The sequence below is a fragment of the Anabrus simplex genome, chromosome 4 (assembly GCF_040414725.1).
Source record: "Anabrus simplex isolate iqAnaSimp1 chromosome 4, ASM4041472v1, whole genome shotgun sequence".
Classification (NCBI taxonomy): domain Eukaryota; kingdom Metazoa; phylum Arthropoda; class Insecta; order Orthoptera; family Tettigoniidae; genus Anabrus; species Anabrus simplex.
In genome coordinates, this window is record NC_090268.1 from 33,228,865 (window position 1) to 33,247,138 (window position 18,274).

At 41.9% G+C, this 18,274-nt stretch overlaps 1 protein-coding gene across 1 annotated transcript in view; it reads left to right on the forward strand.

Moving 5' to 3' along the window:
• LOC136872372 (hemolymph lipopolysaccharide-binding protein) overlaps nucleotides 1–18,062 on the forward strand; it is a 40,240-nt gene extending 22,178 nt beyond the window's left edge. Inside the window, exons 4-5 of the mRNA XM_067146183.2 lie at nucleotides 1,057–1,320; nucleotides 17,688–18,062. Coding sequence (XP_067002284.2) covers nucleotides 1,057–1,320; nucleotides 17,688–17,866 — 443 coding nt within the window. The 3' untranslated portion in view covers nucleotides 17,867–18,062. The remainder of the gene's footprint in view (nucleotides 1–1,056; nucleotides 1,321–17,687) is intronic.
• The last annotated feature ends 212 nt before the right edge of the window (nucleotides 18,063–18,274 follow it).

Sequence of the window (18,274 nt, forward strand, 5' to 3'; positions counted from 1 at the left end):
GGAATATTTGCGTACAATTAGAGTAAAAATATTAACATACCCTTGGCTGTATAGTCGAGGATTTTTAAAGTCGCTAGCCTGAACTGATCTGAACAGATCTTATAATTCTTATATAAGCGTAACGTCCCTTCTTATTTGTACACCTTATCCAAATAACTTCTGTGACATTTCAAAACCCACAGATCACACCTACAACAACACATCGGTATTGAAGGCTAATTGCTGCACTATACAATAAAATATGAGTATTATATTTTAAGCCAGTTAAAATATGGGACGAGCAGGTCAGAAGATTATGAAGTACTATAAAAATCTCTTTGTCACTGGAAGAATATATATGTAATCACAATATTACTTAAATTTTCTTGTCACGAGGTAAGCGAAAGAAAGACCGCGCATTCTTCTCTACTTCATAGTTACTGCAACCAAACACAGCACATACCTTTCCCCTCAAATTGAGAGGAGATATCAAGGAATGACACACGCTACTATTTAATTATGTCAACTCACTGAAAACGCATAAATAACACCAAAAACTTCACACACAAATGCACGTGCTCTTATGGCAGAATCAGTAGTTCTCAGGTCTACCCACTAGAGAGAGCTCTAATAGCTGTCCCTCGATATCTCGCTGAGTGTTGCGTACTGTCTCTACTGTATTTGTAGCTAGAGCGACGCATCAAGTCGGCCGTGTCGAAACTGACGAGCGGACAGCCACATGGCGTCAAATAGGAAAGTCCGCACACGGTAGCTGAGGCCATACGATTATTATTATTATTATTATTATTATTATTATTATTATTATTATTATTATTATGAAGCATATAAACCTTCTGCTCTGACAACAGTGCTGTAATGTCTTAGTTTGATTCTGAAACTCAGCATCATCTTATTATAGATGTTTTTTGTCAAGTGAAACGCTCGCTCTAATTTTCGGATGCGGATATTGGTCGCTTCTTGTTCTGACCCATTATTATAAATAATTATTAATAATCGTACGCCTTGAACTCTCCCATTCATCATGCAGTTTAACATTAACGTTTGGTTTTGTTGTAGGTTCTTCTCCTCCTGCCGACTACGAATTCTTTGACGGTCTGGGGTACTACAAGTTCCACACCGACCCTGTTACGTGGCTGGATGCTGTAATTATCTGTGCAAAAGAAGGTGGGCATCTGCTTGTCCTTAATTCCGAACGGGAAGCGGATGTTGTACGGAAATTTTTCGCTCGGAAACCGGACATATTTGGAGCAGACTACACTGACTACTTGCAAATTGGCTTCCATGATCTGTATCACGAAGGACAGTATACAACTATCACAGGTAAAGCATATATTAAGTTCATAATAGGATAATAAAGTACTTGAAAATGAGGTTTTATGTCCATTATCTTTTTTCCCCACAGAAGTTCTTTTCATGTCGGTAAATCTTTTGACACTAGGCTGGCATGTGTGAGCACTTTCAAGCATTACCGGTCTGAGACGAGATCTATTTGAAAATAATTCTGCACACTTTGTACTCACTCCCTTATTCAGTGAAATCATTAAAACGAAGTTCACTTTAACGCTGCGTTTACAATTAAGAGAGTCATTCCTTCGAGTTCACAGTTTGATTAAATTAACCAAGTTTGATAATACACTCATGTTCATAAAAAATTGAACACCTTGAAAGACTAGAGATAGGAAATTCGTACTCACAGGACATATGCAATATGTTCTGAAGAAATTTTTAGCATTTGAACCATGTCGGCCCTCAGGTTCAAGGTCCACGTCGATATCTCGGCGCACCACCACCGACTGGTAAAATGTGCCCGATGCTCTCGTTGTCGCTATAAACCGGAGCAGACGTGCAGGATGCCTCGCAGACGTATGCAAGAACCGTATCGTAAAATGAGTGAGTCTGAAAGAGGTCGCATTATTGGCATGAGAGAACGTGATGCATCCATCCGGGAAATTTTGCTGCTCATGTGGGACGAAGTGTGTCGGCAGTGAAACGGGTGTGTACAGAATGGTTCACAGAAGGCCGTAGAACACGACCAGGTGAGTCTGGTCGCACCACCTAGGAAACCCCTCGAGAAGATCGACGCCTAATCCGAATGGCATTGTAGGAGATATCTGCGTCCTCCTCGGCTCTGGCGGAACAGTGGAACACATCGTACACTATCAAGAGTGACAGTCCGTCGCCGTTTATTACGGTCTGGGTTACCGGTATGTCGTCGACTTCTCCGCCTACTTTTGATAAATGTGCGTAAACATGCTGGAATACAATGGTGTACAAAACGAATTCACTGGGGACAGGAATGGCAGCAGATAGTGTTTTCGGACGATTCCAGCTTCTGTTTGTTTGAAAATGATGGCCGCATTTTGGTTCGCCGGAGACATGGGGAGAGGCATCACATTGAGTGCATTCGCACAAGACATACAGCGCCAAATCAAGGCCTTATGGTGTGGGGTGTTTGTTGTTGGCTACAACGACGAATCAGAGTTTGTACCTGTCCAGGACACTGTGACCAGTTTGACCTACGTGAATGACATCCTGGGCCCCGTAGCCATACCCTTTCTGCACGACACCCCAGACACCATATTTCAGCAGGACAATGCTCGACCACATGTTGCTGCACGAACACGTGCCTTCTTGTTGTCACAGGATGTCAGACTGTTGCTCTGGCCCGCACCATCACCGGACTTGTCGCCAATAGAATATGTGTGGGATATGGTGAAACGACGGGTGCGGCGCTGTGACCCAATGCCAACCACCAAAGATGAACTGTGGACCCAGGTGAATGCAGCATGAATGGCTATAGCCCAGAATGTTATTCGCGCCATATACACGTTGATGCCATCACGCATGGAACATGTTATCAGTGCCCATGGAGGACCCAGTGCCTATTAGGCAACAGGACACATGCTGAACCTAGGTGACTGAAATTTTAATAGTTTTTGCATAACATTCTAATGGACATGTCTTGTGAATATGAACTTCCTATCGCTAGTCTTTCAAGGTGTTCTGTTTTTTTATGAACATGAGTGTATTAACAATATTAACAATCAAACAATGGAAAAGAACAATAATAGGACTTGTTTCTCAAGTACATTTTCTGAATAAATCTTATGTACGGAGTTGTCAAAAATAACCACAAGTAAACAGAAAAGTTAGAACGTGCTTCACAAATACATTTTCTAAGTAAATGTTCTATTACTGTGTATTGTTCACTTCATGATACGAAATGTGTAAAGCTCTACAACCAGATGCACCGCCTTAGCAGTCTCCATTACGAAATGAAGGAATTACCGCTTTCTAATCTCATTTATTGATATAAAATGATCTGCCACCTTCTCCAGATTTAACGCATTAGCAGCCTCCTTGTGTATATCCCGAACTTCACGTTTCAGTGTAAAGGAACTTATCACCTAGGAGAAGAATATTCTCTTTTTTTGGGGGGGGGGGGGTGAGGTCTAAAAGACACTCTGCCCTACTAACATCATTTGGGGGGGGGGGGGGCAGAAAACGGCTTGCCCCGAAAGTCGGCGTCACTGAACCCGAACGCCTCAGTTTTCAGAAGAAGTATTAAAATACACTGACTGACAGTGACAAGCAACACCAAGGAGGAGTGGTTCGAAAGGGATGAAAGTTGGGGGAAAAAACAGAGTCGGCACGGAAGAATAATTGATGTTTATTTCAAACCGATATGCAGGTTACACAATGCGCACGGCATCGACTCAGTAGGATGTAGGACCACCGCGAGCGGCGATGCACGCAGAAACACGTCGAGGTACAGAGTCAATAAGAGTGCGGATGGTGTCCTGAGGGATGGTTCTCCATTCTCTGTCAACCATTTGCCACAGTTGGTCGTCCGTACGAGGCTGGGGCAGAGTTTGCAAACGGCGTCCAATGAGATCCCACACGTGTTCGATTGGTGAGAGATCCGGAGAGTACGCTGGTCGCGGAAGCATCTGTACACCTCGTAGAGCCTGTTGGGAGATGCGAGCAGTGTGTGGGCGGGCATTATCCTGCTGAAACAGAGCATTGGGCAGCCCCTGAAGGTACGGGAGTGCCACCGGCCGCAGCACATGCTGCACGTAGCGGTGGGCATTTAACGTGCCTTGAATACGCACTAGAGGTGACGTGGAATCATACGCAATAGCGCCCCAAACCATGATGCCGCATTGTCTAGCGGTAGGGCGCTCCACAGTTACTGCTGGATTTGACCTTTCTCCACGCCGACGCCACACGCGTCTGCGGTGACTATCACTGACAGAACAGAAGCGTGACTCATCGGAGAACACGACGTTCCGCCATTCCCTCATCCAAGTCGCTCTAGCCCGGCACCCTGCCAGGCGTGCACGTCTATGCTGTGGAGTCAATGGTGGTCTTCTGAGGCGGTCGCCGGGAGTGCAGGCCTCCTTCAACCAATCGACGGGAAATTGTTCTGGTCGATATTGGAACAGCCAGGGTGTCTTGCACATGCTGAAGAATGGCGGTTGACGTGGCGTGCGGGGCTGCCACCGCTTGGCGGCGGATGCGCCGATCCTCGCGTGCTGACGTCACTCGGGCTGCGCCTGGACCCCTCGCACGTGCCACATGTCCCTGCGCCAACCATCTTCGCCACAGGCGCTGCACCGTGGACACATCCCTATGGGTATCGGCTGCGATTTGACGAAGCGACCAACCTGCCCTTCTCAGCCCGATCACCATACCCCTCGTAAAGTCGTCTGTCTGCTGGAAACGCCTCCGTTGACGGCGGCCTGGCATTCTTAGCTATACACGTGTCCTGTGGCACACGACAACACGTTCTACAATGACTGTCGGCTGAGAAATCACGGTACGAAGTGGGCCATTCGCCAACGCCGTGTCCCATTTATCGTTCGCTACGTGCGCAGCACAGCGGCGCATTTCACATCATGAGCATACCTCAGTGACGTCAGTCTACCCTGCAATTGGCATAAAGTTCTGACCATTCCTTCTTGGTGTTGCATTTGCTCTGTCAGTCAGTGTATTTTAAAAAGCTTTTTTTCAAAAGAATCGTCAGTTACACATTTACATCGTATTTCAGTGTAAATATCTTCCACCGCCTTTCCGGACCCCAACGGTGGCATGCCAGATGCGACCGTGCCGCATGCGACCCGTGCCACTAGCGATCGCATAATCTGTAACCGTGCCGGATGCGACCGGCGTTTACAAGCAAATTGTCATTTGATAAGCTTTGTCATCACCCAAGATAAGGTAAGCTAAATCAGAACCAGAAAAAGTTAAAAAAAATGGCAAAAAATTGAGAACATTGCTTACGGGGTAGGGAATGAAATTGTCTTTGTTCTGTTCAACTACTAAACCGCAAACTGTGCACAACATTAATGTACACTGAATTAGTCATCGGGAAATACAACCTATATAGCTCTTTACGGAGAACAATTCGAACGATTGCATGGAAGGCTCACAAATAATAATGCATGAGTACATTTCTTACGAAAGTTTAAGTAAAACATACATTACGTCACACACACACACACGCGCGCGCGTAATATCTAAACCCAATTCAAGAACTCGTTGAAATATGTCAGTGTAATGCATAATTTAGAATGCCATAAATCGAGGTATTCCTTCCCCAAAGAAAACATAGATGGGTCATAAATAGGCATAACGCAAGAGATATTTCAAGGACAAATTCCTAAAAACTTGGAGGAAATGTACAACCAGGTAATCTTCTGCTAAATACTAGAATAACACAAGTACGGTTACATTTTAACAAGGATTATTTGTTTTACAGCTATCTGATCTGTAAGTACAGCTCTGGGGGATCATCAGGACCAGTCCCTGGATTTTCGGAAAACACATATTGAGCCGTATCCTACCGGCCCATAATAATAATTGGAATATTATTTGACCAAATATGTAAAATTTATTCATAAAAGTTACAGTCTTAACATGTTAAAGCATCGTATCCTAAGATAGTTGATACCGGATGTTGAGCAAGACAGTGGTTCGCTGGATGTTGATTCATATTTCCGTATGACCGTGAGATAGGATAGCGTACCCAAGCGTTGGCAAGGATCGACACGTGTATTAGATCGTTGCCTACGTGATTAGTAATAAGGCCTCCGCGTGGCAGCTTATGCAGCGTGCAATACGTTCTAGTTCCAGACTCGCCGCTAGACTGCGTGTTACTCCTCCACTGTTTAAAATAGACTTATACGGAAATAGTGAACAAAAAGTTAAGTTAGTGAGTTTTTAGGTGATATAGGCCTTAAAATTAATTATATAAAGCGTTGATTTGTGTATTCAGCTTGTGGTGAGTACATAGTTTCTATTTAAACATAAAATTAAGATAATTTTTTATGAATATTCATGAATATACAAGGTTCTGTATTTGGCGCCGAGAGAGTTATTTACTGTAAACATTCTATTCACAGGATGTTTATTGCACGTGATAAACAATGGTTTATTGCTGTGTTCCATTCTGCAAAAGTAAACTGCAGAAAGGTAGTGGGATTTCTTTCCACGAGTTCCCAGTAAATGCAGAATTACAAGAAAAATGGATCAAAGTTATTTCTCGTCGGGGTGACGAGAAAAATAGCATGTGGCAACCTTCCTCAAAATCTGTAGTATGTAGCGAACATTAAATGTTTCACATGACGTACAAGTAGAGCAAAGAGAAGACGAAAAAGCCATCTCACTTTCAGTCCAAGTTGACATGACCCCCCAGTATAAAGTACAGTCAACTTCCACAACTAAGGTAAATGCGAGACAACTGGCATCGCGTACTCTCAAAAGGAAAAACCTTATCATAAAACAATTGAGGTGCAAGAATAGGAAGTTGCTTGCTGAAGTGAAGAAACGAAAGAGAAAATTGTATGCAGATAAACTCTTTGCTACACTTCAGGTTTCTAGTGAAGCGAAGGACTTGAAAGCTACGTTTTTACTTGAACAACTGAAGGCATTTGGCAAGAAAAAGATACAGTATACAGAAGATATTATAAAAATTTGTGTTCTGTGGCAGAGGAAATCGCCAAAAGGCTACGAATTTGCTAGGCAGATGGAAATATTGCATTTGCCACACAAAAGTACGCTAATGAAATATATTGGCAGATCATCTGGAGAAAGAGGAGTTACACAGGAGATAAAAGATAGGTTGGAAGCAGAATTACAGACACTTTCTACGGAACAGGAAAAGGTTGGCTCTCTTATTATCGACGAAATGGCAATACAGCCTAAACTTATATATGATCGACAATTAGACCAGTTTCATGGGGGTAATGAACTTGCTACGGAAGGAGAATTAGCTAACAGATTGCTTTGCTTTATGTTCAGAGGTCTGGCAGCAAGATTTCGAATCCCCGTGGCGTTTTTCTTTTGCTGTAATTTGGACGGAACTGAGCTCCAAAGAAGAACACTGCAAGTAAAAGCAGCCGTAGAAGAAATAGGATTTACGGTGTTGAGAATCGTGACCGATAATGCCAAAGTGAATGTGTCTATGTATGAAAAGTTATGTGGTGGGCATGTTAAACCAGAAACGGCCCATCCTTTAGATGAAACTCGCAAACTATTTCTGAGCTATGATCAAAGTCACATAATCAAGAATGTTCGGTCACAGTTTCTAGAAAAGTCATTTCAAGATGACGGAAAAGAAATCTCAGGAAAGCACGTAAAAACTCTGTACAGACTACAGAGGAACTTAATTTTTTCTCCAGTTCGCTACTTGACCAGAAAGATGGTATACCCCTCCAATTTTGAGAAAATGAACGTTAAGCGTGCGAAACTTTTATTTTCAGTCTCAATTACAGCTGCTCTGGAAACCTGTAGTTCTGTTGCAAGTGAACATTTTCCCGATAAGGAGAGTCTTAATGCTACGGTACACTTCATGAATGTAATGAGAAAGTGGTTCGATATCCACGATGTTTGCAATCGAACTCATGCTCTATTCTCACGAAATTCTGATAAGTTGCATTTCTTTTCCGTTAGTGATGAAAGACTTGAATGGCTAACTGATACCTTTTTGCCTTATATTGAGAAACTTCAGGGCGCAAGAAGAAACAAAAATGAGACGTTAAGTACGGAGACTTACCGTGCTCTTGTCATTACTACACAGTCGACGGTTGCATGTATCAAGTACTTGTTAACTATGGGCTTCCACTATGTGTTAACGCGAAATTTCTCCAGTGACGATATTGAACTGTTTTTTAGTCACCTCAGGCAATTGGGAGGATTTAATGATATGATGGATGCTCGTGCTTGTACGCATGGAATTGAGACCACGCTGAAAAGTGGAATCATACGTGCATCTATGCATGCAAATATCGAGATGAATCCTGATAATTTTTCACAAAATTGGCTCGGAACTCAGCATAAAGAGACTCAGATGGAGATGTCAGAAATTCAGCTACCAAATGCTGCGATGGAAATATTAATGCGCCCTTTAAGTAGTAAGTACGAATAATCACATTATATTAATTCCAATGTTAACATGTTTTTTGAAACAAAAATTTTCTTTCCTATTTTTTTTCAGCTTGTCCAACAACGTTGAAAGCAGCATCCGTGACGTTTGTATGTGGTTATCTTGTAAGAGTGGCTGAAGAGAACACAACTTGCGATCACTGCCTGGACATGCTCACAACAATCAGCACAAACGCACCACTGAATATGCTGATTCAGAGACAAGATAGAGGCGGACTTATATACCCTAAGCCATCGTTTGTCTCTCTGGTGCTACTTCTTGTGGATTTTTGCTCTAATGCTATTCCACTTTAGCCGAGAAGAAATGTTAGAGCAAAACTGTTTAAGTACTGTAAAACCAGGTTTTTTAATGAACTTCTTTTTCTTGTTATTGGCTTTACGTCGCACCGACACAGATAGGTCTTATGGCGACGATGGGATAGGAAAGGCTTAGGAGTTGGAAGGAAGCGGCCGTGGCCTTAATTAAGGTATAGCCCCAGCATTTGCCTGGTGTGAAAATGGGAAACCACGGAAAACCATTTTCAGGGCTGCCGATAGTGGGACTCGAACCTACTATCTCCCGGATGCAAGCTCACAGCCCCGCGCCTCTACGCGCACGGCCAACTCGCCCGGTTTTTAATGAACTGAAATGCAGTGAATGTGACAATGATAAACTTTGCTCTCTTTTGCTCATCAAGTTGTTGAATCCTCTATTGGACAATGTTGGCAGAAAAGTGACGGACAAACACGGTCGTGCGAAGCAGTACAGTTTTAAGCCACTCAACAGGAAAGTTATGAAGTTGTAGATGTAGCCTACACGACGTGACGCAATTACCACAAGAAACATATCGGTAAGTGAAGTTTTCATAATATTAAATCCTGCTATGTGAATACTGAAGTGGTTTTAAATATACAGTGGAGTATTTTCATTTCTACTTGGATGTGATCTTTCCGGTCGCTATTATACGACGTGATTGTATGAGCTCTTCTTGAATTACTGTGTGATACATTTATTTTTATTTATTAGAAATCATAGAAATATCGCTTTTCTACTCAAAACTCAATGTTTTACCTCCTTAATGTGCTTTTATGTGCAAATTATTCTCGTAATGCCAATTGGGATCGTGCTAAAGAATGGAGGGCTCGCCTGACATCTAGCGGCGGTATTTGAACTGCTACTGCTCTGCCAATTTAGTGCTTGAAAACACCGCGCATGCAGAGGCCTGTACTTATCTCGTAGGCAACGATTAGATGCTGACCAAGCAATAAATTTCAGCCAATGGGAACTTAAGGATTTGGCAAACCTGGAGGCTACACCGCGCCAAATATTAATTCCAGGATGACCAACGTGCTCTGTGGATAAAGTCAGTTTCTGTAAGAGATCGGTTTTCCACAGTTTCTGAAGTCAGATATATTTGGAAATGTATTATAAAAATTGGTGGAAGAGATTTGCTAGTGTTTGAACTGTGTTTTGTAAATATATTACAATAAGTATTATGTCATCATACATGACGAACTCTCTGATTGGTGGTTGGTTCAGACACCCGGGAACCCCAGCATTATTGGCGTCACCGAAGCCTCCTCAATAACCCTAGCTCTGGAGAGCGTCATTCGGTAGTAAAAATTTGAGCAGTACGGATGTACCAACTCTGTATCTCTGTGGTAAAGATTTGAATAGTGCGGATGCATTAACTCTGTGACTGGTGTTATTCCAGTAATAGTAACTGGTTATCATTGATACTGTAAATTGTGCAGTCGCAATAATTTAATGTACTTGAGTAAATGAAATAGTACAATTTTGGCAGAGTTTACTTTCAATTGATAAAGACGGTGTTTAGTGACCGCTGAGTAACAAGTGTAGTGGAAACGTGCTATTGTTTCACTATTTCGCGACGGGCGCGTATTCGCGTGGAACTTCCGTACCGAACCGTGGGCTGCTTTTTAAACTGTGTTTTTACCCTTTAAGTGAAGTGTGTTATATATATGTGAATCAGTGTGTTAGCTGATCTGGTAAAAGAAAGGGTATTGCGGCTCGCAGCATTAAGCAGCGAAGAGATTATCAATAATAGTCTTCTGTGTTCCAGTGAATTATTTTCCAGCAAGATGATGGATACGCCTGTAGAGGAAGGAAGTGCATTCCCACATGTTAATGCTGTGATTAACATGGAGTGGACCCATAAATCAGTGGGGATGTAAGCTGCTATCCTGGTTTCCCGAGAGTCATGTAAAGTAAGACGCATGTATTATTTACGGCATGATATGTAAGTTATGTTAAGGTACTAGGGCAGTGTAGATAGAATTTTAATTTTCATTTAAAGTAAGCCTGACGGCATGTGTTTGTTTAATTTTGTTACTATGATAGATTCGGATACGAGAATAATGCATGTTTATTTTATTTTCATTTTGCTTTATGAGTAGATGTTTGGGAAAATGAGGGATTGATAGGATCAGTTATTGTTGTAAATATAGTACTTAGCGTAGGATATTCCGAGTTTTCCTTAAATATATGCTAGAAGGGCTAGATCGACAAGTTCATTTTTATATTACGTCAAACACGTATCAATTCATTTTATTTCGGTTATTCAGAGAGACAGGTATAGCTATTTTGCATGATGCATGGTTTTACTGAAGCTGCCAGAAGGAGCTGCAGAACGTCGTTGTTAAAATAAGATCTTTAAAGTTAAGTTGGATTCTGTTTGCCTGATGGTCTGCCAAGGACTCGAACTGCGTCTCATTATGTGGAAAGACCAGTGGGATTCATGAGGAATAATGAGATAATAATTGCATGCTGAATTATAATGTATTGGTGCAGGCTGATGGTATGCCTGACAAGATAAAGAGTATTGTGCAGATGTGTGTGCCTGCCTAGTGTCTTCTGAGTGTATATTGTGATCAGAATGGACAGTGTTAATTCCAGACTATTGAGTCTGATGTTGTTAAATGGCCCAAGCATGCCAAGAAGGAATAAATATACGTGAGTTTCCGTGTAGCCGATGATGGGCGTTATCTCATGGCAAGCTGATTCCTGGCCTGTGTTATCGATATATGTGAAAGAGACAGTATTTCCTTGTGGCGGCCTCGGGAGACAAAATCCAATCTTTAGCATAGTGGAGTTCAACATTTCTTTACAGCTCGTAATCTACCCGGAAGTACATGACGGATGACCGCGCTGTTGAGCGCTCAAACGCAGCAGAAGGAGGCAATGTTGCCCATTGCTTTCTTCATGATATCAAGGATTATTTATATGTTTTTCCCTTACAGGATGGTTTTACATTATTATTTATGATTGTATACCTTGTCTCGTTGTTGTTAAAGGGAACAGCCCGAGTGCTGAAGTATCGTTGGTTTATCTAGTTCTGTCTAGATCTTTTGTAGTGAACCGGGATTCACATTAGAAGCAGTGTAGCATTTAAGACTTTACTCGATATCCGATGTATATATATATGTTTAGTTTGATTATTTGAATTGCTGTAAATATAGTGTAGGATTTGCCCCTAGTATTTTGCATAACTTACATAGCGTCCGGTGCGTCTTAATTATTTTTCTTTCCGTCGTAATTTTTCTTATTATGTAACTTTTATTTTACGGAAATAGTTTGACGACTCTCGGGAGTAACTTAACTTTGAAACCGTATCGTTGGGATGCGATAGTGTGAAACTCCATACGGAAATACCACATGGCAGTGTTTGCGTACACTTGTTGCCATACAACATAAACATTGGACTATAAGAAGAAAATCAGTCTTGATTTATATAAATGTTCTTTGTTGAACTTGTTTTTTTAATGTCAAATTTGTACAATCATTCAATTAACGTTTTTAATTTCAACTTATTTCTATACTTTGAGTTTATTTTTTTACAAATTTTTATTTTTCTTGATTCAATTTGTTTTCGTGTGATTTGATCGGGGATATTTATTAATAAATCCATCTTACCCCCTATGATTGTTTCTCATTCGTGTTATACCTCCATTTCCTGTCATTGATTGCTATTTAGAGTAGAACTTCGACTTTTTATCCTCACCCAATCGACAACCAACCCACACTCTGCCCAACCCTGAGTTAGTCGCATGTTCATACAGGAATGGAGGCATCGTCCTAGAGGGTATTTACCCCTGGGTACGGTACAATATGACAGAGCAGCATCTTCTCCAGTTGCTTTTCAAGAACTTTCCTGCGAAGTATCAGTACGGAGTGCAATATCATTTCAACAAGTCCTATAAGCAGCTGCTGCCCCTACTTTATGTAACACTTCGGGGGGAAACTCGTTGTCTTACAACATGAAATATGGTGATGCGTTTACGTATTTTCCTAAACTATGTCCATATATGGAGCTGCGTTTCCATGTCTGGAAGAAGGTACCAAGCAGGTTAGGTCAGTGCGTTTCAGCACGACTAGTTACAGCTACTTCGGTAGGCTGCTGGGTTCGAATACCCGGTTGGCTATCCTCGAAAATGATTTCTTATGGTTTCCCATTTTAATCTTCAGGAAAATGCCTCGATGGCACCTTCTCCAATTTCTAGATCGTGCAATTACACTAACAGGCAACACCCTCACACAGCATAAATCCTCGGACACTCCAGGCACTAAAAGCCAGATGCTAAAAAATAAAATGTTTATCAGTCAATGATTTGTTGTGTCTTCTAGTGAGGAGTGTTGTAGCAGGTATAGGACCTACAGGGAATAGCTGACATTGGAAACGCCATGCCCATGCGTGAAGCCTGATCTTCGTACAGAGGACCGCATATTAGAATTTACTGCAGAGGACTCCCAGCAGCAATACTCGCCAAATCGCGGCAGTTGTAGGAGTGGACCGTCCTAAAACATAACGGGAAGACCGGCAACATCAGTATCATTTGCAGAGTGTTCAGTACTATTGGAAAGAAATTATGTACCGCAGATAGCCTTCTGCGAAAAGGTCCATCCTCAACCCAAAGACTTCATGAATCATATTTTGTTCACAATTGAGGTCTCGTTTACGAGAAATGGCAGCTTCAGTTTTGACAACACGCATGTGTAGTCGGAGAACAAGCCCCATGTAATGAGAGGTTCACACAACCAGGTTCGGTTTTCCCATTAATGTTTGAACAGTGATCTTGGGGAGCATTATCAGAGGATCTGAGATATTATTTCAGAATGGCTAGGGTATCTTATCTACAGTTTCTCGAAGGCACTCTACCACTGCTACTACTAGAGGATGTTACACTCCATACGCGTCGGCATCTGTGGTTGCAACATGATGGAGCACCCTCGCACTTTACCAACGCAGTGCGCCGTCACCTGGACGCCGCCTATCCGCAGCGATGGATCGGCCGACAAGAAGTCCCGATCAAAACCCCTTAGATTACTTCTTTTGGGGGTTCATGAAATCTAAGGTTTAACACTCTGCAAGAGTTCCGGGAATGTGTCTTGGAAGCTGCTCAAGACATCAATCAAAAACAACGAGGTACTGAGGCGGATTCAAGAGAATTTTCTCCGAAGGTGCCGAGCATGTATTACCGCCAATGGTGATTTCGAACACTGCTGTAACAATGAAAATAATTTCCCACGGCCAATCTGATCAAGTGTGGTACATAAACGCTTTGTATGTTGTTTTAATTTTTTTCTATTAAAAAGTAAATACGCTTAGTTTTACGTGACTTTTACTTTTGTGATCATAAGCCACAGGACCTCCATTCTTATGTAAAATCCGACCCAAAGGACGTGGCATTTCATTTCGTAAATCCCACACGTATTGGCCGGGAATCAAACCTGGACTGCCTTGGTGAGAAGCGAGCTGTGATACCACCGGGCTCGTTTCTATTACTCCCCACTTTATCCGGTTTTTACTGCGGGTCAGGGTTTGTAGCATATTTGGCAGACTGTTACAGCTGGATGTTTTTCTTGACGCCATCCATTAGAGGAGAAATGAGATGTGTTAATGTGATGGTGGTGATTATCAGAGAGAAAACCTGGAAGGCATCCGACACTGCGAAAAATGAAAATATCAGCGAAAGAAAGACAAGGGCCACGAAAGGCGTGAAAGTGAAAGACTCCCTAGGCCTAGAAAGTCGTAATACCGCTGTGGTCGGAAAAGAACAAGAGTTGACCAAGGGAGATGGGATAGGATAGATGAAAGTGAGGAGCCTGGTACAAGTAAGTGGGAGCAGTGCCAGGACTCAGCTCCGTGCCCCGTGGTCTCCAACCCACGCTCCATAGTTGAGAGCCTCTTACGACAGACAGGGAATACCCTGGATGTTATTCTACTGCCCCCACCCACAGAGGGATGTGGAGTTAGATAACTTTATTCTTTAGCATGACATTCCTCTGGTTCATCAATTGTCTGATACTACTGGTACGTAACGCACTGGTTTATCATAGTATTCCACTCATTTGATCCCTACTCTGAGGCGCTGATTGGAATAAGTAGTGTGCACACTTAAAGGAATAATGGCAGAGGAGTGTTCACGGCCGCCTGCGGCCTGGTCATTCCAGGTCGGGAACTTTGATTGTTAGATCGGCAGCATAACACTGTTCGTTAAAAATGAGAAAATTGCGGTTTTCTATTTGATTGAGTATTTCAGATGATAATATTGCTTGTAATTGTGACATTCCTACTGACGATTTCAGTTGGGAACACCACAAAGACAGCCTTCCTGAGGATGTAAAAAGGCAGGTGGTGAGTGATTGTCTGCCTTTATCATCAAACTGTCCAACTCGACTGACTGGCAGTAGGAAGTGAGCCTGCCATCATAATGAAAACCTCCCAAGTTCATTGTGACTGATAGTAGGCAAGAAGACCTGCCATTATAATTCCCTAACCCAGTCGTCACATGACAAAAGACTTTTCCGTTGCTTTTCTGGGTAACTTTAAGAACTATGCAATTTAATATAATCTTACTCACAACGTGTAGAGTACTTAATCTCGAATTCTGAATACAATGTAGGATTCCGTAGAGAAGTACGGGCACATCAACTAGTCATATCTAAATATTTTTCAGAATCTAATTACGCTGCGTCGGGGACTCCGAAATTAAGGTTGAAACCCTTTCAGAAAACAATCGATAAAGTTTGATAACAAAACACACGAGTAGCGTTATGAAAATGTTGCAAATCTTGGGCTGGGAAGACTTAGAAGAAGACGAGCCGCTCGACTAAGCGGTTTGTTCCGAGCTGTCAGTAAAGAGATGGCGTAGAATGGCATTAGTAGACGAATAAGTTTGAGTTGTGTTTTTAAAAGTGGGAAAGATTACAATATGAAGATAAAGTTAGAATTCAAGGCGACAAATGGGGGCAAATATTCGTGTATAGGACGATGAGTTAGGGATTGGAATAATTTATCAAGGGAGATGTTCAATTAATTTCCTAATTCTCTGAAATTATTTATGACTTAGGCCTACTTACTTATCATATTCTATTAGTGCCGGGAGTGTCCGAAGTCGTGTTCGGCTCGCCTGGTGCAGGTCTTTCTACCTGACACCCATGGGCGGCCTGCGCTTCTGGCTGTGAGATTATGATAATGAGGTAGGGAGAGGGTGAAACCCGGTGTCGGCACGTAGCCTACTCCTCTCGAATAACACCAAGGGGTCTGTTCAAAGTTTTACGTCTCCATCCGACGGACGAATCACCATCAACAGCATCATACTCCCTCATTCCATTTGAACAATGCGAAGAGGTTTGGACTTGAATGCAGACTTTTGGCACGCAATCTAGTGATTACAAATTGTATACCACCAACTTTCTTACCCTGCCGGCCTACATTCAGATGGTGAATTTTTTTTTCATTTAGGTTACGTGGTTCAGACGGTTGAGTTCCTGGTCTTCCGAATCCAACTTGGCAGGTTCGATCCTGACTCAGTCCGGTTGATGTTAGAAGGTGCTCAAATACGTCAGCTTCGTGTCGGTGGATTCACTGGCACGTAAAATAACTCCTGCGGGACTCAATTCCGGCACCTCGGCGTCTTCTTAAACCAGAAACATAGTTACTGGGACGTAAAGCTAGCAACATTTTTACAATTATTGTTTTCGTCCAACGACACTCGAACCGGCTAACCACGGCGTCAGACCTTTATTTTAGTAAAGACTAAGTTAGTAACTGATAAGCAATCTGTCACTTGATGACAGCCCTAAATGCAGATCAATTGTGATTGATGGGTCGCATGCGGCACGATGCCAAATCCACTCGATCGCTATTGGCACGATAATGACTGGTCGCATCCGGCACGATCGCTTCTGGCACGTAACCATCCCAACCGTATGTGCAGGGACGTGTCCACTACTGCGTGTTTTCTGTGGTGGAACTTAGTAGTTTAATTTGTTGCGAGCGTATGAAGAGGAGAGTATTGAGACGAACACGAACATCCAGTCTCCGGGACAGAGGAATTTATCAGAGGCGATTAAAATTTCCGACCCATCGGGAATCGAACCCGGAATCCTCTGAACCAAAGGCGTGGACTCCCCGGAAATTTCAATTTAAGTATCTAATTTTGAGTAAATTTTGCATTTAATCGCGTTTTCTAAACACATAAAAAATTGTTTACAGGTTGTGAAAAATGAAAATACATAAGTACAAGACCTTATGAGCATTTCGCGCAGTATCGCTATTGCGAAAATTCACCACCCCTAAATACAGATCATCCATCCTTACAGCACATGAATTTTAGCTCGTGTATGAACGATCCAAGAAAACTCTATGATAATGTACTCCTTCCTTTCTATCGTGCTTATACTTGTACATGAATTTCATCCCGTGTGTGAACGATCCAAGAAAACTCTATGATAATGTACTCCTTCCTTTCTATCGTGCTTATACTTGTACATGAATTTCATCCCGTGTGTGAACGATCCAAGAAAACTCTATGATAATGTACTCCTTCCTTTCTCTCGTGCTTTTACTTGTACGTGAATTTTAGCCAGTGTATGAACGTTCCAAGAAAACTCTATGATAATGTACTCCTTCCTTTCTATCGTGCTTATACTTGTACATGAATTTCAGCCCGTGTATGAACGATCCAAGAAAACTCTATGATAATGTACTCCTTCCTTTCTATCGTGCTTATACTTGTACATGAATTTCAGCCCGTGTATGAACGATCCAAGAAAACTCTATGATAATGTACTCCTTCCTTTCTATCGTGCTTATACTTGTAATCTTGTGCCATAATGTTTCATATAAAAATATGACTCCCAAAACTATCTTATACCAATCGTTGTAGTTACCCCAATCATGTTCCTCGTTGAAGTAAATAAAACATAAGATTAATTAGATATATTTTCGTATTTTCAGGTGAAACTCTTTCATCTTCGGGCTATACTCGCTGGGCATCTGGTCAACCTAATGCCAACAGAAACCAGAACTGTGCGACTATTAACACCAGAGCAGAACTCTTTGACGACGTGTGTAATTGGAGGATGGCTTACATCTGTGAATTTCCAGCCCAGTGCTGTCGAGCAAGAAAGCCTTAAGCAAAATATGTGTATTTATTATGAAATTGTCCAGGACATGTTTATTTCCTCTATGTGCATTTATCAGAATATCATAATAGTGATTTTGAACTTTTTAGTGTCTTGCTGTGGCTGGTATAAGGTGGTATATATAACATACCACCGTGCCAGTTGGTCTGTGTCATTTTCAACCAATATAGGCTAAAGATTAGAAATATGTCGCGTTTTACTATTATTTTCCTCGTTCTATACCCTAAGTGAACATTAGGCCTAATGCAGTAATAAATTTGATTGAATTATATTCATTTATGGAAAAAAGGTTAACAGCGAAAGATTACACAAATAAAATAAATCAAACACAGAAATACATTATTTATAAAAAGTATTGCAATGCAATCTCTAATGTCTAATGCAATGTCAAATTACGAG